Source organism: Scyliorhinus torazame, chromosome 14 (assembly GCF_047496885.1).
Source record: "Scyliorhinus torazame isolate Kashiwa2021f chromosome 14, sScyTor2.1, whole genome shotgun sequence".
Taxonomy (NCBI): Eukaryota; Metazoa; Chordata; class Chondrichthyes; order Carcharhiniformes; family Scyliorhinidae; genus Scyliorhinus; species Scyliorhinus torazame.
The window spans coordinates 205,596,792-205,623,135 of NC_092720.1; the positions used below are offsets into that span (position 1 = coordinate 205,596,792).

Below are 26,344 nucleotides of genomic sequence, written 5' to 3' on the forward strand. Positions count from 1 at the left end.
CTGCTCGAGTCAGAATTAGGGGGAAGTTGGACGATGTGAGGAGGGGGTGGGGGAGGGTTGTAGAAAATAACTAAAGTAATCCTGTACCATTTTTCACCATAATTTTGCCTCATTCAGTGTCGGATGTTGACAGGATTTGCATCATGCGCATTACAAGATTTCGATAAACGATGGTCAAATAGGTGTAGCTTTCCCAGTGGGATGGGCAAATTGTCTTTTCAAAACGGGAGAACAACTGGGAAAGATAGAAAATCAAAAACAGGAAATGGGAGATTGACCCCCACAGACCCTTCTTTACCGAGGATCAATGCTTCCTTCTGATTGTCCCGCCACCGCGTGGCTCAAGGTTCAACCTTATTGGGAAATGCAGTTAATAATTGGCCTGCTAGCATAGAATGCCCAGCACCAAGGAGTCCAGTACTCGGGAGTCCAGTACTCGGAATCCACTCTGAAGGCTGTAAATTTGGGAATCAGTCAGCCCAATTTGCTTTGGAAAGTGCTCGTTTTTATTTTGCACAGTCATGTTACAGGAACTGTGGAAAATCTTTTTCTATCTGGTCTTTCTCTTTCGACAATGTAAATATGGTGAAAAGGTGACTGCCGGAAACCTCAATCGGACCCAGGTAAAAAAAAACAAGGCCAGGTGGATTAGGCAGCTGCGGCTTGGACGGGTTAAGCCAGGCAAGGGATTGGGGTTGGATTTCAGGCCTCTTCTGATAGCAGCCAGGGGGTGACCTGAATGAGCGTCTGTGCCTGGAGAAAGGACAGAGAACTCAGCTTTGAGTACTAGCTGGCAAATTGCTACCCTGTTGGAGAAATGTGTGTGTGTGTGTGAGGGTGGGTGTGTGTGAGCGTGGGTGTGTGTGAGCGTGGGTGTGTGTGAGCGTGGGTGTGTGTGAGCGTGGGTGAGTGCGAGCGTGGGTGAGTGCGATTGTTTGTGCGGTGTCCTCTGCTGTTGCCGTGCAAGTCGCCATAGGCCCTGAGGTGAAAAGACAGGGCAACGGCCCCGGGAAAGGAGGCCAGTAATATCCCATAGCAGCACATGTCTGAACAGGCCAGAAGTGGAGGGAAGATAGATGTGGTGGGGCACTGTGAGTGTGGAGGGGTGCGGGGGGGAAATCGGTGTTGGGGCGTTGGTTGAATTGAAAATAAAATAGCCAAAAGTCCAGTAGAGGCAGTGAACGGGAAGCTTCAAGAGACAGAAAGATCAACTCAGTGAATCAATGGTAGCTTTGGGCAAGGCGGGGCAGGGAGGAGAACAGTTTGCAGCTGGAGCGAGTGAAATAAATGATCGTGGTTGGGATACCCCGGTCCCGCAGCTGCATGGTTTTCAGCGGCACGCTGACTGATGTCAGGATTCTCTCTCCCGCCACTTGTCAATGGGCCCATGTCACCATTACCGCAACTGGAATAGATCTTGGGTAGACCTTAGTTTTGCACAAGAGAGCGAGATGGTCAACAGCCAGGCAGCAACCCTGTTTAACGTCTCCCCCAGAATGAGCTGAATGGAAGTAAGAATGATGAGAGATGTGAAACAAGATCGCAGCTCAGCTCGCTGTCACTGAGAAGTTAACATCTGCCCCACTTTGACATTCATGAAAGTATTTGGTGAATTTCTGTTGTACAGGTGCAAGAAGGATCGCGTGCTGTTTTTATCAAGCTATGTCATGATGTGTCATTGTGCTTTTATTAGATTTAATTGGGAGTTAGAAACTAACGCATGGGAAAGTGTATTTTGTCCACGATATTTGTCGCCTGTCACATCAGATACACTGGCAGTGGGGTGTTTAGCACAGGGCTAAATCGCTGGCTTTGAAAGCAGGCCAAGGCATGCCAGCAGCACGGTTCAATTCCCGTACCAGCCTCCTCAAACAGGTGCCGGAATGTGGCGACTAGGGGCTTTTCACAGTAACTTCATTTGAAGCCTACTTGTGACAATAAGTGATTTTCATTTCATTTCATTTTCATTTCATTTCACTATCCGGATGGTTCCTTTGCCCCACCCTCACCCCCTGCCTGCCTGATAACAGTTGACTCTACCAAGTCAGGGTCAAACCTGGAATGTCTGAGAATTTTGTAACCAGCCAGCACAACAATGATTTTTTTTAAAGATTTTTTTTTTAAATTTAGAATACCCAATTCATTTTTTCCAATTAAGGGGCAATTTAGCATGTTCAATCCACCTACCTTGCACATTTTTGGGTTGTGGGGGCGAAACCCACGCAAACACGGGGAGAATGTGCAAACTCCACACGGACAGTGACCCAGAGCCGGTATTGAACCTGGGAACTCGGCGCCGTGAGACTGCAGTGCTAACCACTGTGTCACCGTGTTGCCCAGCACAACAATGATAACTTGCATTCCCGTAGCATCTTTAACATCGTAAAACGGCCCAAAGTGCCTCACAGCAACAAACTTTGACACTGAGCCACACAAGGACACGTTAGGGCAGGAATCAAAGAGCTTTAAGGACCATCTTTAAAGGAGGGAGGTGGTGAGATTTAGGGACAGAGTTCCAGAGCTTAGGGTGCAGGCAGCTGAAGGCATGGCCAATAATAGTACAGTGAATGGTAGAACCCTCAAGAGTATTGACAGTCAGAGAGATCTAGGTGTACAGGTCCACAGGTCACTGAAAGGGGCAACACAGGTGGAGAAGGTAGTCAAGAAGGCAAACGGCATGCTTGCCTTCATTGGCTGGGGCATTGAGTATAAAAATTGGCAAGTCATGTTGCAGCTGTATAGAACCTTAGTTAGACCACACTTGGAGTATAGTGTTCAATTCTAGTTGCCACACTACCAGAAGGATGTGGAGGCTTTAGAGAGAGTGCAGAAGAGATTTACCAGAATATTGCCTGGTATGGAAGGCATTAGCTATGAGGAGAGGTTGAATAAACTTGGTTTGTTCTCAGTGGAACAACGGATGTTGAGGGGGTGACCTGATAGAGGTCTAAAAAATTATGAGGGGTATAGACAGAGTGGATAGTCAGAGGCTTTTTCCCAGGGTAGAGAGGTCAATTACTAGGGGGCATAGGTTTAAGGTGCGAGGGGCAAGGTTTAGAGGAGATTTACGAGGCAAGTTTTTTGCACAGAGGGTAGTGGGTGCCTGGAACACGCTGCCAGAGGAGGTGGTGGAAGCAGGGACGATAGTGAACTTTAAGGGGCATCTTGACAAATAGATGAATAGGATCGGAATAGAGGGATACGGACCCTGGAAATGTTGAAGATTTTAGTTGAGACGGGCAGCATGGTTGGCGCAGGCTTGGAGGGCCGAAGGGCCTGTTCCTGTGCTGTACTTTTCTTTGTTCTATGTTCTTTGATGGAAATAGGTTGTGATTGATGGTGCGCTGAGATCAGTCGGGTCGAGAGAGGTTACAGAGGCAGGGGGTTGGCTCACTTACCCACTAACAATTAGGTTAAAAAAAACTTGCATTTTATATAGTAACATTCACATCCTCAGCGTGACCCAGTGTGTTCATAGCCAATTGAATACTTTTGTTTTAGAACATAGAACACAGAACTGTACAGCACAGTACAGGCCCTTCGGCCCATGCTGTTGTGCCGAACTAGTCTGAAACTAAGATCAAATCAACCTACTCCCAATCATTCCAGTGTGCTCCATATGCCTATCCAATAACCACTTGAATGTTCCGACAGTGTCCGACTCCACTACCATAGCTGGGAGTGCGTTCCACTCCCCAACCACTCTCTGAGTAAAGAACCTACCTCTGACATCCCTCCTATATCTTCCACCATGAACCTTATAGTTATGCCCCCTTGTAACAGCTACATCCACCCGAGGAAAATCGCTGAACATCCACTCTACCTAACCCTCTCATCATCGTATACGCCTCAAGTGACCTCTTATCCTCCTTCGCTGCAATGAGAAAAGCCCTACCTCCCTCAACCTTTCCTCATAAGACCCACCCTCCAATCCAGGCAGCATCCTTGTAAATCTCCTTTGCACCCTTTCCAATGCTTCCACACTCCTCCTATAATGAGGTGACCAGAACTGCACACAATACTCCAAATGTGGTCTAACCAAGGCCTTGTACAGTTGCAGCATAATCCCACAGCTCTTAAACTCAATCCCCCTGTTAATAAATGCTAACACACGAGAGGCTTTCTTCACGGCTCTATCCACTTGGGTGGCAACTTTCAGCGATCTATGGACATGAACTCCAAGGTCTCTCTGCTCCTCCACATTCTTCAGAACCTTGCCGTTAACCCTGTAATCCGCATTCAAATTTGTCCTACCAAAATGAATCACCTCACACTTATCAGGCAAGTGGATAAGGTTTGAAGTGTGGTCATTGTTGTATTGACGCAGACAATTTGCACACTGCCCTCTCCCTCCCCAAGCAGTCATGTGATGAAGACTAGACTAGCTGTTTTTAGTTATCTTGGTTGAAGGATAAATATTGACCATGTTACGTTAGAAATGCAGCAGGCCATTCAGCCCATCGAGCATGTTCCGCCATTCAATTAGTTCATGGTTGATCTGTGCTGTCAATGCAGCCTAGTAGTTTGCTTTTTCCCTCATTTGTGCTTTGCTTCAATAAGACTCCAAGACATAGCAGCAGACATAGACCATTCGGCCCATTGAGTCTGATCTGTCGTTCAACCAGACCAAGACTAATCTGATATGATAAACCGGAACTCCACGTTCCTGCCATCCCCATAACCCTTGATTGCCTTATTGATTAAAAATCTGTCTATCTCAACCTTGAACATACTTAAAGACACATCCTCCACAGCCCTCTGCGTTAACAAATCCACAGATTCACTACTCTGATGGGAAGAAATTCCTCCCCATCTCTGACTGAAATGAGCGACTCCTTACTCTGAGATTATGCCCTCTGGTCCTAGACTCTCCTACAAGAGGAAACATCCTCTCAACATCTACCCTGTCCAGCCCCCTGAGAATGCTGCTGCTAAGTAATTGAGCTGTTCTATACTGGTGATAGTGGGGCTAAGCAGAGCTCTGGGTCAGCGAGTAGCCGCTCACATCTGTGAATCAGAGAGTCGCACTCCAGAGATTTGAAGACAAAATCAAGTCTGACACTGGGTTGCAGTACGGAGAGAGTGCTGCGCTGGCAGAGGTACTGTCTTTTGGACGGGAGATTAAACTGAGGCCCCACCTCCTCTCAGGTGGATGTAAATGATCCCGCTTTGAAGAGCAGCTGAGTTTTCCTGGTGTTCTGCCCAATATCTTTCCCACATCACAGAAACAGATTATCTGGTAATGATCGCATCACTGTTTCCAGTTGCTTAGTTTCTTCTTTCTTTTCCCCACACCTAGTAGTTCACAAAGGCAGATTTTCATCTGTTCCCATAACATTTTCCCTGGGATAGATCATTAGTCTGTCGCCAGGGGCTTATTACTTGAGGTGGGCACCAGTCCGCATCAAGCATGGCTGACTAGCAGTCTCTCCCACTTGGGGCGTGTTGGAAGTACTTTCCAGAGGGCAGCATGGTGTCACAGTGGGTTAACCCTGCTGCCTCATGGCGCCGAGGTCCCAGGCTCGATCCCGGCTCGGGGTCACTGTCCGTGTGGAGTTTGCACATTCTCCCCGTGTTTGCGTGGGTTTCGCCCCCACTACCCAAAGATGCCCAGGGTAGGTGGATTGGCCACGCTAAATTGCCCCTTAATTGAAAAAAATGAATTGGGTACTCTAAATTTTTTTTTTTTAAATGAAGTACTTTTCAGGTTAACACTCAACATGCTGGTCACATTATCAACCATCAAGTCCTGGGAATCGAACCCAGAGCTTCCGGCTCTGAGGCAGGGACTCTACCCACTGAACACAAAACCTCCTTCAGGAGTACTGCGCGCAAATTGGCTGCTGTGTTTCCCACATCACATCGGTGACTGAACTGCAAACAGTTCTTCGCTGACTGTGCAGTTCTCTGAACCGTCCCGAGGTTGTGAGAAAAGGCTTTTCAACAAAAATATAAATATACAAAATATCAAGTGAACAACCAAAGAACATCAGAAGACAACATCAACCCAATAACAACCCCAACCCTCCAGCCCCACCTGCCACCGACCCCCAACCATGTCCCGCCTTCCCTGTTTTAACCCTTTACCCCCCCTTTGAGGGCCCCTCATTGCTGACCCTCAATCTTCCTTGAAGAAATTGATGAGCGGTTTCCACCTCTGTCTGCACCTGCCCTGCTAGTGACACATCCCACCTCCTAAAATCCGCCTTTATCTCATCTACCAATTGGGCCAAATTCAACTTAAGCAGCTCGGACGAACTCCGTGCCACTTGAACACCGAGGTATCTAAAACTCGTCCCCACCACCCTAAACAGCAGCTCCCCAACCTACTTTCCTGCCCCCTAGCATTGATCAGGAACACATCACTCCTTCCCATATTCAAATTGTATCCAGAAAATCGGTCAATTCTTGCAAAATCCCCATGATCACCGCCCCCCCCCCCCCCCCCCCCCCCCCCCCACCCACCCCCGCCCCGGCCCCCAATTCTGCCCACCGGGTCTGAAATATGTAATAACAGATCGGTCGCATACAGCAAAACCCTATGCTCGACACCCCCCCCCCCCAACTCAATCCCTCTCCAATCCCTCAACGCCCTGAGCATAGTTGCCAGCAGCTCTATCGTCAAGGTGAAAAGCAACAGGGAGAGCGGGCATTCCTGTCTCGACCCACGGTGAAGCCCAAAGTTCCCCAAACTCACTTGGATCGTCCGCACACTCGCCAATGGCGCCTTAGTCAGCAACTGGACACAATTCACAAATCCCTGTCCGAACCCGAAACTCCCCAGTACCTCGAACAAATACACCCACTCCACCCGATCAAAAACCTTCTCCGTGTCCACCGGCATCGCTACCTCAACCTCTTGCCCCCCTGAGGGCTTCATAATCACGTTTAGTAATCTCTGCACATTTGCTGACACTTCCTCCACCTTGGGAAACTCCAACTCCAACCCATTCAGGAACCGCCTCCAGGGGCTACGGCTCATGCAGAAGGCCTCAAAACCCCATTCATTCCCTCCAGGTCCATCACCACCTTACCCCCTTCATCCCCCACTCTACCGATCTCCCTCACTGCTGCCGGCTTTCTCAACTGATGGGCTAGCATCCTACTTGCCTACTCCCCATACACTGTCACTCTTGCCCTCCGCAATTGCCCCACCACCTTCCCCATCGACATTAACCCAAACTCCACTCTTCTGGCCCACCAACAGCCCCAACTCCGCCGCCAGCGAGTCTCATGCTTCCCCCACTGCCTCTTCCACCTTCTATCTCGACAGGCCCTGAGCCTCCAGCCTCTGTCTCAATTTCTCAATAGCCGTCCTAAGCGGCTCCACCACCTTAGCCAGGTGCTCCAAGGCCTCTGCTGCTGTAACTTATTATTCAAAAACTCCACCAGTTGCGCCTGGGCCACTGGGTGGGGAGTGCTTCCCCCTTGTCCTCCGCCATCTTGCGGTACACCATTAAAACTGCCCTGTTCCAGCAGCTCCCTCTTTCTCGTCGGACTTCTCGTCCTCTGATCCATGCCTCAGTCTCACCAGAGGAATATTACCTTTCTTGGGCACACACACCTTTCACCCTCAAGAAGACCCCCATACAGGTGGGGAAGGACCAGCAAAATCCACCCCGATCTCTCGATTCTCTCAGGAGACCCCCGGAATGCCTCAATCCGGGGGTCCTCAAGCACCATCGCACCTCACCTTACACAGGGACACCCCAAAGCCCGATCCGCTGCGTGTTTAAAATGACAGGCACCTTGGCACTGCCTGTCTGGCAATGTCAGGCTGGCACCCAGGTGGCACTGCCAGGGTGCAAGAGTTCAGGTCACAACAGCAGTGCCTGGGTACCACCTTCCCGAGAGGCCAACCATCCACGGGCCTCCGATTCCCTGGGAGATCCCCCAAATTCCATTCCGCCTGTCACCATCTTAACAGAATGGCGTTCGCCATAGGTTTCTGAGACGGAGGGGTTATATCCCAAAGCCTTGGGTAGATCAGGCGAGTGAACATTAGAGTGAGACTAGCTACTCACTGTAATATGCAAATTTGTCAAATAATGATCCGGCCAACAATGGGCAAGATCCAGATGGTGACGTCTTGCAGATGACGTTAGATCTCGCGAGGTGTGGTGAGTTGGGTAAATCCCGGAAGAGGCATCTCTCGACATCTTCCGTCCGCTTTGCGCCCCAGTTCGGAGGGGTTGCGGCCAGTAGATTACACGCAGTGTATTGGGCTATGGATATGCAGGAGTGAGTTACAGTCCAAAATCTAATCAAAGGGTTCAGATGGTTTATATATAGAATAATGGATACCTGGGAGTGAGTTACAGATTGGAATCTAATCGAGGGGTTCAGATGGTTTATATATAGAATAATGGATACCTGGGAGTGAGTTACAGACTGGAATCTAATCGAGGGGTTCAGATGGTTTATATATAGAATAATGGATACCTGGGAGTGAGTTACAGACTGGAATCTAATCGAGGGGTTCAGATGGTTTATATATAGAATAATGGATACCCGGGAGTGAGTTACAGACTGGAATCTAACCGAGGGGTTCAGATGGTTTATATATAGAATAATGGATCCCCGGGAGTGAGTTACAGACTGGAATCTAATCGAGGGGTTCAGATGGTTTATATATAGAATAATGGATACCTGGAAGTGAGATACAGACTGGAATCTAATCGAGGGGTTCAGATTGTTTAAAGATAGAATAATGGATATCTGGGAGTGAGTTACAGACTGGAATCTAATCAAAGGGTTCAGATGGTTTATATATAGAATAATGGATACCTGGGAGTGAGTTACAGACTGGAATCTAATCGAGGGGTTCAGATTGTTTAAAGATAGAATAATGGATATCTGGGAGTGAGTTACAGACTGGAATCTAATCGAAAGGTTCAGATGGTTTTTCTATAGAATAATGGATACCTGGGAATGAATTACAGACTGGAATCTAATCGAGAGGTTTGGATGGATTATATATGGAATAATGGGGGCGGAATTCTATAGATACGTCAGGAATAAAAGAATGACTCGGGTAAGAGTAGGGCCAGTCAAGGACAGTAGTGGGAAGTTGTGCTTGGAGTCCGAGGAGATCGGAGAGGTGCGAAATGAATATTTTTCGTCAGTATTCACACAGGAAAAAGACAATGTTGTCGAGGAGAATACTGAGATTCAGGCTACTAGACTAGAAGGGCTTGAGGTTCATGAGGAGGAGGGGTTAACAATTCTGGAAAGGGTGAAAATAGATAAGTCCCCTGGGCCGGATGGGATTTATCCTAGGATTCTTTGGGAAGCTAGGGAGGAGATTGCTGAGCCTTTGGCTTTGATCTTTAAGTCATCTTTGTCAACAGGAATAGTGCCAGAAGACTGGAGAATAGCAAATGTTGTCCCCTTGTTCAAGAAGGGGAGTAGAGACAACCCCGGTAACTATAGACCAGTGAGCCTTTCTTCTGTTGTGGGCAAAATCTTGGAAAGGTTTATAAGAGATAGGGTGTATAATCATCTGGAAAGGAATAATTTGATTAGACATAGTCAACACGGTTTCATGAAGGGTAGGTCGTGCCTCACAAACCTTATTGAGTTCTTTGAGAAGGTGACCAAACAGGTGGATGAGGGTAAATCAGTTGATATGGTGTATATGGATTTCAGTAAAGCGTTGATAATGTTCCCCACGGTAGGCTACTGCAGAAAATACGGAAGCATGGGATTCAGGGAGATTTAGCAGTTTGGATCAGAAATTGGCTAGCTGGAAGAAGACAAATGGTGGTGGTTGATGGGAAGTGTTCAGACTGGAGTCCAATTACTAGTGGTGTACCACAAGGATCTGTTTTGGGGCCACTGCTGTTTGTCATTTTTATAAATGACCTGGAGGAGGGCGTAGAAGGATGGGTGAGTAAATTTGCAGATGACACTAAAGTCGGTGGAGTTGTGGACAGTGCGGAAGGATGTTACAAGTTACAGAGGGACATAGATAAGCTTCAGCGCTGGGCTGAGAGGTGGCAAATGGAGTTTAATGCAGAAAAGTGTGAGGTGATTCATTTTGGAAGGAATATCAGGAAGACAGAGTACTGGGCTAATGGTAAGATTCTTGGCAGTGTGGATGAGCAGAGAGATCTCGGTGTCCATGTACATAGATCCCTGAAAGTTGCCACTCAGGTTGAGAGGGTTGTTAAGAAGGCGTATGGTGTGTTAGCTTTTATTGGTAGAGGGATTGAGTTTCGGAGCCATGAGGTCATGCAGCTGTACAAAACTCTGGTGCGGCCGCATTTGGAGTATTGCATGCAATTCTGGTCACCGCATTATAGGAAGGATGTGGAAGCATTGGAAAGGGTGCAGAGGAGATTTACCAGAATGTTGCCTGGTATGGAGGGAAGATCTTATGAGGAAAAGCTGAGGGACTTGAGGCTGTTTTCGTTAGAGAGAAGAAGGTTAAGAGGTGACTTGATTGAGGCATACAAGATGATCAGAGGATTGGATATGGTGGACAGTGAGAGCCTTTTTCCTCGGATGGTGATGTCTAGCATGAGGGGACATAGCTTTAAATTGAGGGGAGATAGATATAAGACAGACGTCAGAGGTAGGTTCTTTACTCAGAGAGTAGTAAGGGTGTGGAATGCCCTGTCTGCAACAGTAGTGGACTCGCCAACACTAAGGGTATTCAAATGGTAATTGGATAGACATATGGACGATAAGGGAATAGTGTAAATGGGCTTTAGAGTGGTTTCACAGGTCGGCGCAACATCGAGGGCTGAAGGGCCTGTACTGCGCTGTAATGTTCTATGTTCTATGAATGTGGTGCAATGGTTAGCACTGGGACTGCGGCGCTGAGGACCCGGATTCGAATCCCGGCCCTGGGTTACTGTCTGTGTGGAGTTTGCACATTCTCCCCGTGACTGCGTGGGTTTCACCCCCACAACACAAAGATGTGCAGGTTAGGTGGGTTGGCCACGCTAAATTGCCCCTTAATTGGAGAAAAATGATTGGGCACTTTAAATACCTGGAAGTGAGTTACAGACTGGAATCTAATCGAGGGGTTCAGATGGTTTATATATAGAATAATGGATACCTGGGGAGTGAGTTACAGACTGGAATCTAATCGAGGGGTTCAGATGGTTTATATATAGAATAATGGATACCTGGGAGTGAGTTACAGACTGGAATCTAATCGAGGGGTTCAGATAGTTCATATATAGAATAATGGATATAGAATCATTGATGTTACTAAAGTGCGTATTTGGCTCATTGGGCCTGAGCAGGCTCCGAGAAAGGTCTATCCATCCAATCCCACTCACCTGATATTTTCTCATATCCTTGCTACTCTTCTTCTCAAGTATTTATCTAATTTCCCATTGAAAATTACTGAATCTTCTTCAACCACCCTTTAAGGAGAATGCATTCTACATCATAATAAATCAAAATATATAAAATAATTTCTTCTCTGTTTTCCCAACAGTTTCTCCTTATTTACTGTATGAAAACCCTTTATGATTTTGAGCACCTCAGGTAAATCTCCTCGGGTAACCTTCACTGCTCAAAGATCAATCCCAACTTTTCCATTCTCTCCACCAAATCATGGAGGAGAGATTCCTCCATTTTCTAGCTGCTAGCAAGCAAGGCAAGAGGACTGTGAAGATGATTTGTTTGGACAGCCAAGACACAAATAGGCAGAGTACCTACTGGCCAGGGTCTCACATCTGAATCTGCTGGAGAGAGCTGCTCAGGAGAAGAGGAGTGTTAGCTCTGTGTGGAGTTTCAGGGCTTCTGGTTAACAGCCTACAAAGAAGAAACTCAACTCGGGAACAAAGCTGTTTAAAGATGATTTCTTGAGGTATGGTTTTGTCAATTGTGCCAGTGCAAAAAGGGATGCAAAACACATTTGTGTTATATGCAGAGAAGTACTGGCAAATGAAAGGAGAAGTTTCAGATTTTGAAAGAGAAATGATGGATGAAAAAGTTCTTTTGAAGTTGAGACCCCAGAGTCTGTAATTTACTTACAGTTGATTCCAAATATAGAGACTATGCTGCTGTACCTGACCTGCGAGAGCACATTAAAAACATGCCAAAAGCCCATGAGGCTGTCAGTATTCTGGAGTAGCATCTCCCAGGAGTATCCTGTGCTGAGTAAAACAAGCATTTTGTTGCTATTGCCCTTCATGACGGTCTACATGAGCGAGGTTGGATTTTCTGGTCTCACAAAGACGAAGAGTGGATACCAGAAATGCACACAGTACTCTAGCTGTGGCCTATCCAGCATTTTATACAGCTCCATCATTACCTCCCTACACTTCTCAGCTAATAAAGGCAAGTATCCAGGCCTTTTGAACCACCTTATCTACCTGTCCCACTGCCTTCAGGGACCTATAGACATGCATGCTATGGTCCCTCTGATCCTCTGTATTTCCTACCATTTATAGTGTCTTCCCCTGCCTTGTTAGTCTTCCCAGAATACACATCACACTTTTCAGATTTCATTTGCCACTGCTCTGCCCATCTGACTAGCCTGTCTATATCACCCTCTTTCCACATCACTATTTACCACACCACCAATTTTTGTGTCATCTGCAAACACACTGATCATACCTCTCACATTCCCATCTGGATAAGTATTTTTCAAATGTTCTTCCCCAGGACCCATTTTTGCCAAGAGGCTGACCTTTGGAACCCATCCCTGCTGACCTTCGCAATCCACCGACCGACCTTCGCAACACACATTATAATTGCTTACTTTAATGCGAAAGGGGAGTCTGCTTGATCCTCATGATTTCACTCCTGTCAGGTTCAGGAGTATAGGGCAATGTGCATATCAGGTGTGGAGCTCAGCTGGTTGCTTTGTGCTGTTTTCACCTTTGTGAGACTGGAAAATCCAACCTCGTACATGTAGGTTGTTGCGAAGGGCAATAGCACAAAATGCTTGTTTTACTCAGCACTGGATACTTCTGGGAGATGCAGTATCAGAATGCTGACAGACTCGTGGAATTTTGGCATGTTTTTAATGTGTTGTCACAGGTCAGGTACAGCAGCATAGTCTTTTTATTTGGAGTCAGCAGTAAGTAATTCTCAACCTCAAAAGGAATTTATCACCCACGCTTCTCTTTCAAAATCCGAAACTTATCCTCTCATTTGCACTTACTTCCCTGAAAATAACACACATGGACCTTGCATTCTTATTTGCATTGGCACAATTGACAAAACCATACCTCAAGAAATCATCTTTTCACTGTTCCGGAGTTAATTTTTTTCTTTGTAGGCTGTTAACCAGCAGCCCTGGAGCTCTGTACAAAGCTAGCACTGCTTTGTCCTGCCCTGGAATCTCCTGAGCAGCTCTCTCCAGCAGATTCAGATGTGAGATCCTGGCCAATAGGTACACTGCCTATTTGTACCTTGCCCACCTCTCCTTGTAACCAAAAGGTTCAGCTTCACAGTGCCTTTCCTTGCTTGCTCGCAGCTAAAAAAAAATGGAAGAAGCTCTCCTCTGCGATTTGGCACCATAGCTCGTACATACAGGGTGCTTAAAGTCAAGTTTCTATGCAGGGCGCATGACCTGCTCACTGCTGCCACTTATGGTTGGAAGACTGCACACAGCCTCATCTATTTCTCATTTAAAAGGCGGTAGTGGCTGTCATTTTCAATAAAAAGTTCGGTAGCGGCCATTGGACCACATCACCTGTGATGGGGATCACCACAGGAGGCCGCGAACCTCCTGACACTCACCTATGAGCCAGCTGCGGGTTGCAACCCGCACCCTGAAAAACCCTGATCTGGATCATTAAGGTACACTACAAACAGCAAGGCACCTAGCATTGATACCTGCTGTACATCACTGGACACCGGCTTCAGTCATAGAAACAACCTTCGACCAACATCCTCTGCCTCTGAGGCAATTTGCCAAATTGTCCTGGATCTAATGAGCTCTTACCTTCTTGATCAATCTCCCATGTGTGACCTTGTCTAAAACCTGACTGAGACCCATGTAGACTACATGAACCGCACTGCCCTCATCTACACGAGTCACCTATTCAAAATAGTCAATCAAATTTGTTCGCCATGATTTCCCCTCGGTAAAGCCATGCTGACTATCCTTGATTATTCCTTGCCCCGCCAAGTGGAGGTTAATTCTGTCCCTCAGAATTTGTTCCAATAATTTCTTTATCAGTGATATTAGACTCTCTGGCCTATAAGTACATGGTCTATCCCTACTTCTCTTCTTGAATAATGGTAATACACATTATAACTGTCCTCCAGTCCTCTGGCACCTCTCCTGTGACCAGAGAGATTTTGAAAATTAATACCAGAGCCCCAGAAATCTCTTCTCTTGCCACACACAGCAGCCTAGGATACACCTCATCTGGGCCTGGGGATTTATCCACTTTTAACTCAGCTAAAACTACTAACACCTCCTCCCTCTCAATGCTAATCTGTTCAATTACATCATAGCCCCAATCACATTGTCCTTCTCCTTGGTGAATACAGATGCAAAATACTACTTTAATACCTCACTTATATCTTTTGGCTCCACACACAGGTTGCCACTTTGGTCCCTAACAGGCCCTAAACTTGCACTGGTTACTCTTTTGCCTTTGATATATTATAAAAAACCTTGGCATTTTCCTTTATTTTGCCCACCTATTTGCTCTCCTGAGCTTTCTATTAACCACCATTTTCAGTCTCCTGTATCTACCACAAGTCTTCCTTTTTTTCCCTTATCCAATCTCGTATCTCCCTTGACATCCCGGATTCTCTGGACCTTTAGGTCCCACCCGTTACCTCTACTGGAACTTGATGGCTTTGTACTCTCTCTATTTCCTTTAAATGCTCCCACTGTTGTGATATGGATATACCTACAGTCCATTTGGCCAGATCCTGTCTTTTCCTATTAAAGTTGAACTTCCCCCATTCAGAACATTTATTTCTGGCCTACTGTTGTCCTTTTCCATTATTACCTTAAATCTTACTGATTTGTGCTCACTATCACTAAAATGCTCCCTCATTGATACTTCTACTATCTGCCCGGCTTCATTCCCTAAAACTAGATCAAGCACCGACCCCTCTTATCAGATTTTGGCTGGCTCAAAAAGCTCTCCAGGATGCACTTTAAGAATTCCACTCCCTCTAAACCTTTCACACTCTGCATATACCAATTAATATTGGGGAAGTTGAAATCCCTTACTATTATAACCCTGTTGTTTTTACACTTCTCTGAGGTCTGCCTTCATATCTACTCTTCTATATCTCCCTGTCTGTTTGGAGCCCAAAGTCCACTCCCAGCAATGTGATTGTCCCATTTATGTTTTTAGGTTCCACCCATATGGCCTCAATTGAAGAGCCTGCTAAGATATCATCTGTCCTGGTTGCAGTAATTAATTCCTTGATCAATATTGTGACACCGCCCCCCCCCCCAACACACACACAGACCCCGGCCCAACCGCTTCGCCAAAAGATTATATACCCTGAAATATTTCATGAGCTGCCAGTCCTGCCCCTCCCTCAAACATGTCTCCGTGATAGTAATAATATCTTACTTCCATGTGTTAATCAACATCCTCAGTTCACCAGCCTTAAGGCTCCTTGCATTAAAATAAATACCATCCAGCCGTGCCATATTCCATTGTGCCTTAACACGTCTATATTTGCTCTGCCTCCCAGGCTGACACAATATTTTCTCCTATATTTAACTGTGCATGACCCCGTACCGTACCTCCACTCTACAACCCATCCCACAGCAAAGCCACCCCTCAACAGCACATACGAACCTCGCCGCTAGGATATTGGTCCAATTCCAATTCAAGTGTAACCCATCGACTTGTACAGGTCCCACCTTCCCCAGAAACAGACCCAGTGATCCAGGAAACTAAAACCCTCCCTCCTGTACCATTTCTTCACAACTTACTTTCCCAACTATCTATGTGTCACCAACAGATTTAGCGACCATATCAGCAGTCCCTGCATCCAAACCATTTATACAAATTGTAAATAATTTAAGCCCCAGGACTGAGCCCTGTTCACACCACTCATCACAACCTGAAAAACACCCATTGACGCTGTTTCCTGTTCGCCAGCCCATTTTCTATTTGTGTCAATATGTTAACCCCAACACCATGAATTTCTGTTTTACACAATAACCTTGGATATGGCACCTTATCAAATGCCTCCTGAGAATCTAAGTACACTACATCCACTTGTTCCCCTATATCCACAGCACCTGTTATTTCTTCCAAGAACTCCAATACATTAAACATAATTTCCTTCTGCAACACCATGTGGACTGTGCCTAATCAACTTCAATTCATCTAAATGCCCTGCTATAACTTCTTTTAACACCAGCTTCTAATATTTTCCCTTTGACAGATGTTAAGTCACTGGCCGATAGTTTCCTACTTTCTGTTTCCCTTCCTTTTTGAAAAAAAGGAGTTATGTTGGCTACTTTCCAATCTAATGGAATCTGACCAAATATAGTGAACTTTAGAAAATTAAAACCAATGCATCAATTATCTCATCAACCACTTACTTTCACATCCGATGATGAAATTCATCAGGTCACAGGAACTTGTCAACCCACAGCTCCAACAATTCGCTGCCGATTGTAATCTTCCTGAGTTCCTCCCTCCCTTTCATTCCCTGATTTACAGCCATTTCTGGGATGTTGCTGGGATGCCCTATAGTGAAGACCAATGGAAAATGCCTGGTCAACTCATCTGCCATCTCCTTCTTTTCCATTATTAACTCCTCAAACTGACTTTCTACAGGACCAATGCTCACTTTGTCAACTTTAAAAAAAATATATCTATAGAAACTCTTACTATCCATTTTCATATTTCCAGCTAACTTCCTCTCGTACTCTAATTATCCTGTCTTTTTTATAACTTTTAGCCTCATCTGTTGATATGCTCTTTTTTCAATGTTGGAGACACCTTCTAATACTTCTAAGCCTTCCCCATTAGACAGGGTAACTTTGTCTGCGATCTCTATGGAGTTTCCCTGATGGGGTTTGTTTTCTTTTTCCTCCCGCAGTACTCGGGCAAATGGTTCTTCCTCGCAGTGGCAGCGGAATCGAAAGACTCGCTGGTTAAATTCAGTGGCATGGACAGTGCAGCCTTCCTGCTCGCACCCGTGAAGGACACGCAGATGTTGCAGCTAAAAGCAGAGATGCGTCTCAGCCAGTGCGTACTTCACTGCTTATTTATTTATTTGGGCTTGGGTTGACCACAATCATTCCTCCCAATGTGGTTGAACAAGCACGATGGACCGAATGGACTCCTCCCTTTGTGCTGTACATACAAACAAACATACGAATGAGCAGATAGTCAGCCATTCAGTCCCTCACACCGGCTCCGCCATTCAGTAGGATCAAGGCTGATCTAATTGTGGCTTCAACTTCACTTTCATTCCTACCGCCTATACCCTATGACTCCCTTATCGATAAACAATCTATCTAATGCAACCTTAAAAATATTCAAGAACCCTGCTTCCACCCTTCCCTAGGGAAGAGAGTTCCAAAGACTCACAACCCTAAAAGAGAAAATATTTTTTGTCTTCAAAGCGAGACCTCGTATTTTTAAACTGTCTCCTGGTTCTAGTCTCTCCCACAAGGGAAATCCTTTCATTGTCCACCCTGTCATGTCCCCTCAGATTCTTATGGCCAGGATTTTTGGGATGGTATAGTTTCCCGACATGTCTGTCCCAGAGAGATTTTGGGCTCCAATGAGCATTAATTGGCCACAAGGAGGAGTTCCACCCCTCACTCCGGAGGAAGTCCCACCTGAGACAGAGAGCTGCAGCGCCAGAAGCTGCAGTGGTCAGGACTGGAACTGCGTGCAGTCCCTGGAGCCTAAACCCTGGGATTCCAGGAAGGGGAATGTTTGGGGTCTCAGGGCAGGAAGGGTCATGGAGGTCTGGAGTTTGGACAGTAGGGAATTGGAATGTTGGGGGAGAGTTGAGGAGAGAGGGAAGGCCTGAAGTTATCGGAGTTATCTTTCAACATGTAAAGTTTCAGTTCAAAGTCTTCGCTCATGTTTTGGAAGTCTTTGATGTCTCTTCCAGTATGGCAAGCTAAAAGATCTGTCAGAGGAAGGTGAAAGCGTTCCCTCTGTAGCCTTGAAACCTTTAAACTGCCGCCCAGCATGTCAATATCAATGATCTATCAGAAAAACGTGAAGCTCTTCTCTCTGTAACCATAAAACCTTTAAACTCTGTCCCAGCATGTCTCGTCCAAACTTCTGTCAGAAGACAGTTCAAGTCTACCTATTAATGTGGTGGAAACCTTTGAAGTGCTTTTTCCACAGTCAAGTTAATTTCCTTTAAATTTTTCAAGCCTTTCTGTGTGCTGAGAGGCCTAAAATTTTTGGACTGCATTGTTTGCATGCAATTTCACAGTCCATTGCCTTTTACAAGCCTCTTGATTGACAGGTCCTGGCTATTGCAAAGGAATGATCACAGCTGTTTGTTTATATAGCTCTACAGGGGTGCATTAACTCTGAAGTGCTTCCTCTTTTGAGCAGGTGTTCTTTCTAAATACAGTTTTTATAAAGAGGCTATATCTTTGTTCTGAAGAATCGCCTCGAAAAATGAGGTGTGGGGGCAGCACGCAGACAGAGCACCTGCTCTTTCTAGGAAGCCCTTCAGATCGTAACATCCCGCCAGCATGAATGTCCAGAAAATCTTGCCCTACATGTAAACTATCTGAACCCCTCGATTAGATTCTAGTATTCTACGTGCAGTCAACTGCCCCCCCCCCTCACCCCATTTGAAGGGATTCTGTTCCTGAAAATTCTCCCAAAGTGCGAAATTGTGAATGGCAAACTTGTGTATGCGTAGAGAATGTACTTTCTACACAGAAAAGTTTCTAAAAGTAAATTTAGTGCACCCAATTCATTTTTTCCAATTAAGGGGCAATTTAGCGTGGCCAATCCACCTACCCTGCACATCTTTGGGTTGTGGGGGGCGCAAACGCAGGGAGAATGTGCAAACTCCACACGGACAGTGACCCAGAGCCGGGATTGAACTCGGGTCCTCAGCGCCGTGAGGCAGCATTGCTAACCACTGCGCCACCGTGCTGCCCCTGCATAGGAAAGTTGAGAGTTCATCATTCAAAATCGTGGATGAGTGAAGTTTTGGGGCTGCGGTTACGTGTGCAACTATATGCACGGGTAAATGAATTCCCAATAGATGGGTTCGTGAATATTAGAAAATCAGGAGGAGGGAGGAACTCAAACCATTCACAATCACTGGAGAAAAGATGCTGGGAAAAGCATTGGGGCTGTGGACAGTGAGTTCAATCGAGGAGCGAGGAGAGTGAACAAGAATATGACTTTCTGTTGTTGCTTCACAGATCGATGCAATGTATGTTTCGTCACTGGACTTATCACATCAGCAACGAGACTCAGGAACTGACCCTGGAAGGTGAGCTCACAACAGGGAGGGTTCCACGGCTCAAACCATTCACTGTGCAGGGGCACACCCACAACCAGAATATATTTTATATAGGCAGGAGCTTTCTCCCTCAATGTCCCTCAGTATCAGCTTGTGGGTTGCTCTATTATATACATGGGAGCAATCCACATCGGAGCAGGAGGGGCCAATTCATTGAATGAGATCAAGGTTGCTCTGTATTTTCCTTAATGTCTCACACAGATCTGTGTTCTACTGCTATTGGTGGTCGAGTTTCATACACTTATCAACCTTTATGTGAAGAATTGCCTCCTAGTCACTCTTATTCTGCTGATGTCCCTTTGCCCTTAAGTGACCCCAGCCGCAGAACTGGTAATTCTCTTTATCGACCGCATTCTTTGCAAACCTTATAGGCAGCAATCATATCACCCATTAACCTGAAATATCCGACTAGTTTACTAATCTCTCCTACCTAGTCTACCGTGTATAAAATTCACATAGCACCTTTAGTGGTTCTTGTTGGAGGTCAATCATCTCAGCCCCAGGGCTCCCTTGCAGGAGCTCCTCAGCTTGGTGTCTGAGACCCAACCATCTGTTTCATCCATACTCTTCCTTCCGACATTGGGCCGAAAATAGGGAAGATCACGAATGATTGAAGAGTTCAGTGACATTCACAACTCCTCAGACACTGAAGCAGTCTGCATCCATATGAGTTAGATTGGGAGAACAGTCACCCTCATGCTCATATGTGGCAAGTCACACAAGTATCAGGCAAAGATCAACTTCAACAAGAAAAAAATTCAACCACCTCCCCTTAACATTCAATGGCATTACAACATAAGGAGCTGAGTGGGGAAGTGTGTCAGACACTGTCCTTGAAATGAAAAATGAAAATCGCTTATTGTCACAAGTAGGCTTCAAATGAAGTTACTGGGAAAAGCCCCTAGTCACCACATTCCACCTCCTGTTCGGGGAGGCTGATACAGGAATTGAACCGTGCTGCTGGCCTGCCTTGGTCTGCTTTCAAAGCCAGCGATTTAGCCCTGTGCTAAACCAGCCCCTACCAACCTTTGCCCAACCTTTCCCACTCCGGGACTGGACACTGTTCTTTCCCCTACTGGGACTGGACACTGTCCTTTCCTCCTCTGGGACTGGACACTGTCCTTTCCCCCTCTGTCACTGGACACAGTCTTACCCCCTCTGGGACTGGATGGGACAGTGGGTCAGACACTGTCCTTTCCCTCTCTAGGACTGGATGAGATAGTGGGTCAGACACTGTCCTTTCCCCCACTGGGACTGGGTGGGGCGATGGGTCAGACATTGTCCTTTCCCCCTCTTGGAACGGGTGGGGCATGGATCAGACATTACCCTTTCCCACAGGCTTAATTCCTTGGGTGTAAGGAATTTTGACTTTGAAAGTAATGGGAGTGAGAACAAATGGAACTAAGCAAGAACGTGTTATATTAGGTAAGAAGGCTGCAGAAAATGGCTCTTGGGGCAGCACGGTGGCGTAGTGGATAGCACTGCTGCCTCACGGTGCCGAGGTAACGGATTCAATCCAGGCTTGCACATTCTCCCCGTGTTTGCTTGGGTTTCACAAAACCCAAAGATGTGCAGGGTAGGTGGATTGGCCACGCTAAATTGCCCCTTAATTGGAAAAAAGGAATTGGGTACTCTAAATTTATTTAATGGCTTTTGATCGAGCTCAATCTTATTTGGATGTAAACAATGTAACCGTCACAAGTTTGAAAAGTGTGCCTAAAACCAAATTGAGGGAATTGGCAGATACATTGGAATTAGTCTTATCTACAGGATAATTGAACAATAATTGAAAGCCTAGTAACACATTTAAATATACGAGAGGGGTTAGCCAGACCCAACATTTTGAGAAGTGAGGAAATTGAACTAGTGAAGCTTCGATTATAATAATAATAATCTTTATTGTCACAAGTAGGCTTACATTAACGCTGCAATGAAGTTACTGTAAAAAGCCCCTTGTCTCCACATTCCGGCGCATGTTCAGGTACATAGAGGGAGAATTCAGAATGTCCAATTCGCCTAACAGTGCGTCTTTTGGGACTTGTGGGAGGAAACCGGAGCACCCGGAGGAAAGCCACGCAGATACGGGAAGAACATTCAGTCTCCGCACAGACAGTGGCCCTAGCCAGGAATCGAACCTGGGACCCTGGAGCTGTGAAGCAATAGTGATACCCACTGTGCTACCGTGCTGCCCTTAGAAAGAGAAATTAAGAAGTTAGACATTTTTTTTCTTTATTCGTTTATGGGATGTGAGCATCGTTGGCTGGGCCAGCATTTATTGCCCATCCCTGAGGGTATTTCAGAGTCAACATTGCTGTGGGTCTGGAGTCACATGTAGACCAGACCGGGTATGAATGGCAGATTTCCTTCTGTTATGGGCCAGGGTTTAGAGAACCCCAAAGTGTATCATGGAGTTCATCTGACCCACAACTTTTAATAGATTGTGGTATGGGGAGCACACGGCCCACTCTACAGGTGTGGTACAGCAGAAATGGAAAAGTATTTTAAAAAACAAAACAATGCTTATTCTATGAACTCAAGTTAACCTTTTCAAAACATACAGTGAACATCTTAGCAACCATCAATTCAAATACAACCCCCAAAGAATACAACACGAAGTAATGATTTAAGCTTTCCTTTTAACATCCATAAGACTTTAAAAAACCTTCAAAACAGAAAGACATCAGGCTTAATTTTACTACTGAGAACATTTATAATTCTGAATTCACCAAATGATCAAGAGATAGTCTTTTCATGGCAGAGAGACCAACAGTACGCCTGCTCTGTCTGGCTTCAGATCCAACACTGAAAACGAAACTAAACACACCCTGCAGCAAACAGCCTAAAACGAAAGTAAAAAGCTGACAGGCAGCCCAGCTCCACCCACTCTCTGACATCACTGCAGTAGTAAACACCCATTTCTTCAATGTACTCTCACAACAGATATTTATATACACACCCATTTATAAACACCCATTTCTTAAAGGTACTCTCACATGACACTTCCTTAAAGGATATTAGTGAACCAGATGGGTTTTTTTGGTGACAATCGACAATGGTTTCATCGTCATCATTAAGCTTTTAGTTCCAGATTTTGTATTGATTCTGAATTCTACCATCTGCCCTGGCAGGATTCGAACCCAGGTCCCCAGAGCATTACCCTGGGTCTATGGATTACGAGTTCAGCGACAGTACTACTCGCTGCCACTGCCTCCCCACATGTAGGATAGAGGGCGAGAGCATTGCAACGGGAACACGAAGAGAGGAACTTTCAAAGGGAGATAGAGAAAGCAGCACAGGGGGAAAGAGAGAAAGAGAGAGGGAAACTTCTAACTTTGCACACAGGCAGCAGTCGAAAGGTTAGAGCAGAAGGCAGAGGAAAGTCGTTCTGGATGGGAATCTCATGAGGAGATGTATAGAACTCTGCCAAAACCTGATGAGAGAGATGCTGAAACATTTTTTGTGCTTTTGAGAAAATAGCTAAACAGATGAGCTTGCAACTAGATTGTTGGACCTTACTTTTACAGGCTAAGCTTGCGGGTAGGGGTAGTGAAGTATTTGTGTCCTTAATGGCACGGTGGCACAGTGGTTAGCACTACTGCCTCACAGTGACAGGGGCCCTGCTTCACTTCCAGCCTTGGGTGATTTGTCCGTGTGGAGTTTAACTGTTCTCCCCGTGATGTTCGTTGTTTGTTTAAATTAACATTATTAAGGTTGTAGGGTTGCTACAAATAACATGCTGTCAATTTATTTACACTACACTATAAATTGTGAATTCATAAGTATGCCGACAAAGATAAGTATTAGATCAAATAACTATAATACACAGAACTACTGAAAAACACAACTGTCTCCAACCCTCTCTTCTAACTCACTCCAAGATCACCGTGTGGATTGTAAAATGTGCTTTTTCTCCATCTAGTGGCTGGATGCTGTAATTACACCGTATTCCACATGATTGTGCAGAGATGATATATGTATACAAAGATTGATTTACTAGATATCATTACACTTCCCGTGTCTGCATGAGTTTCCTTCGGATGCTCCGGTTTCCTCCCACAGTCCGAAGATGTGCATATTAGGTGGATTGCCCTTTAGTGCCCAAAGATGTGCAGGTTTACTGGGGTTACGGGGATAGGGCGGGGAGTGGGCCTAGGCAGGTTGCTCTTTCGGACGGTCAGTGGAGACTTGATGGGCCGAATGGACATCTCCTGCACTGTAGGGGTGCCATAGGTCAGAGGAAAGGTCTGAAGACTATGAGACAGTGAAGAAAGCTATGTTAGGGGCATATGAGCTACTTCTGGAAGCGTACAGACAGAAGAAACTTATACCCGAAAGATAACGGGCTGAACAGACTTACTTTGAATTTGAAAGAAACTTGAAAACAGGAGAAACCTATGACGTCCTCCGAGAAATCATTCAGTTGGAGGAATTTAAAGATTTGCTGACTACCTCATTTAGAACTCATGTTGAGGAGCAAGAAGTTAAAACTGCAGGCAAGCCCATGGGGCTCGCGGACAATTGTGAGCGGGTTCAAAGACCAAAGCCTTTCTTTAGGCCGAAATTTAAATCGGAGAAAGTTCGAAATTGGGAAGGTGTAAGAGAGGACAGGTCAGCCAGAGGAGGAGTGGTCATAAATTCCAAGGAGGATTCACCTCAAAATGCAACAGCGCCTGTTGGAGGGTATCCAACCCTGCAGTACGTTGGTACTGAGGGGAGGGTCCCCTGTTTCGCCAACACAAAACTAGTGTTTGTACCATTTGGCCTTATATATTTTTTTTTACTGTCTTAATAAAAAGATATGAAAAAAAATAGGAGGGAACCTGTGTGCACAACTTCACAAGGGCAGAATGACCAGCAGGTGGCAGATGTGTGTCACGAATTTGTGGGCCAGGGTAAAATATTTCCACCTGGACAGGATCAAAGGGGAAAAGATAGTAAAACTTTACGACATACAGGCACTAATGTCGTGGGATAAAGGCTTTTGGTATCCAGAACGGATATTAAAGGGGAACGCGCTGGCCAGCAGCATTCCCGGAGCAAGGAAAGAAATTCCTTTCGTCAAAAATAAGCTTACAGAGTAGCTTGAAGAGAGGGGAAGTAGTGGCGGGCCTGTTAGAAACCTTGCCGATTGCAGGGCATTCAATTCATTCTATGGAAGGAATAGTGATGCCTACTGTAGCTGAGCAGCCTAAAGAAATTACAAACATACCCCCTCCTCCCCCCCCCCAGAGTATTTCTGGATCGCCTGGTGATGGGGTGATGCTTTCAGAGGTTCACAAGCTAGGACAGGAGGAGTTGCGAGCCCAAGGTGAGGCCACTGAGATCAGGTAATCTGGTACAAATTTTTGAAGGCTAAATAAGAAAGAGACAGGAACGGAAAACGAGGCAAATGTATTCAATTCAAAGAGGTCGATTGAATTCCAGCAGAGTGACTCAAAACTAACCCATTTAAAGAGAGCCCAGCAAGGGAGTAACAGCTAGGGGGTGACATGACAGCCCAGACTCAGAGGTAGATTCAATGGGCCATATTACCTGGAGAGGAAATGTTTATTTATTTTTAAAATAAATTTTGAGTACCCAATTTATTTCCAATTAAGGGGCAATTTAGCGTGGCCAATCCACCTGTCCTGCACATTTTTGGTTGTGGGGGCGAAACCCACGCAAACACGGGGAGAATGTGCAAACTCCACACTGACAGTGGCCCAGAGCCGGGATCGAACCTGGGACCTCGGTGCCCGTAAGGCAGCAGTGCTAACCACTGATCCACCGTGCTACGCCCCCTTGAGAGGAAATTGGTAAGCACCCCAGATAGACGCAAATCACACAGTGTGAACATGTTAAAAAAAAAAGTATTGAGTTAGAGGAGAGGTGAACAAGCAGGAGGTTTTGTTAGTCATGAAGCATGGGGACGACGAGGTTTTGACAGTGACTTCCCCACAATTGGACAATGATGATGTACGGAAAAATTTAAACCATTGGTTGAGTTAACTCCGGATACGATCTGGAAGAACTGACAAAGTTACTGCAATCTTGTTAACGTATTGGCGGGAAAAATGGAAGTCCCCATACTCCACTCCCCACTTTTGAGACAGAGAGCTGACTGGTGGTGATTTAACCTGAGGGTCATCACATCCCAGGCGAGGGACAAGGTTGAGAAGACAGGATCTTCATGGACCTCAGACAGGGTGGGCATTGAACCCACACTCCTGGCATGGCTCTATATCATGAACCAGCCATCAAGCGAACTGAGCTGAACAGACCTCACAGTTTTAGGGAATAATCTAGGTAGACCGGGCTAGCAAGGCATGCCATAGATGTGGAGGGTGCGATTCCAATCAAACAACACCCATCTAAGTTAAATCCAGATAAGTTATTGCAGGTACAGAAGGTAATTGAGTATATGCTCAGGACTGACTTTATTGACTTGAGTTCCAGTGATTGGAGCTCCCCTATCGTCATGGTGCCCAAACCGAATGGAACCCATGGACTGTACATGGACTACCGACAGGGGAATGCCGTGGCCCAGAGAGACAAATTTCATATTCAACGTTTGGAAGACAACATCAAAAGCTTTGGAAGGTCACAATTCATCACCCACGTATCCTCGCTAAAGGGCGATGGACAAGTACCTCTGACTGGGATGGTAAAGGAGATGGCTGTTTGTATGATTCCCTGAGAACTCTATCAATCCAAAGTTGAGGCGTCCGGGAGGAAGAACGTCACCGCAACTGTTCAAAGGCTCACGAACAGAGCGATTTGAGGATGGAGTTACTGCGCCATATACAACATTGACTTAGTGGTGTTCAGACAGAAGTAGGAAGAGCACTAAACCATATAAAGGAAACGTTTGACCGCTGAGAAGAAGCCAATCATATGCGAAACTGAGCAAGAAAGGCAAATTTGCTGAGGACCAAACTTT

The 26,344-nt window shown here is 45.8% G+C and overlaps 1 protein-coding gene across 1 annotated transcript in view; it reads left to right on the forward strand.

The window, feature by feature from the left end:
• The first annotated feature begins 383 nt into the window (after nucleotides 1-383).
• The window catches only part of apom (apolipoprotein M), a 48,095-nt gene continuing 22,134 nt past the window's right edge, over nucleotides 384-26,344 (forward strand). The window contains exons 1-3 of the mRNA XM_072475491.1: nucleotides 384-623; nucleotides 17,008-17,156; nucleotides 19,325-19,395. Of these exons, the coding sequence (XP_072331592.1) occupies nucleotides 522-623; nucleotides 17,008-17,156; nucleotides 19,325-19,395 (322 nt within the window). The 5' untranslated portion in view covers nucleotides 384-521. The remainder of the gene's footprint in view (nucleotides 624-17,007; nucleotides 17,157-19,324; nucleotides 19,396-26,344) is intronic.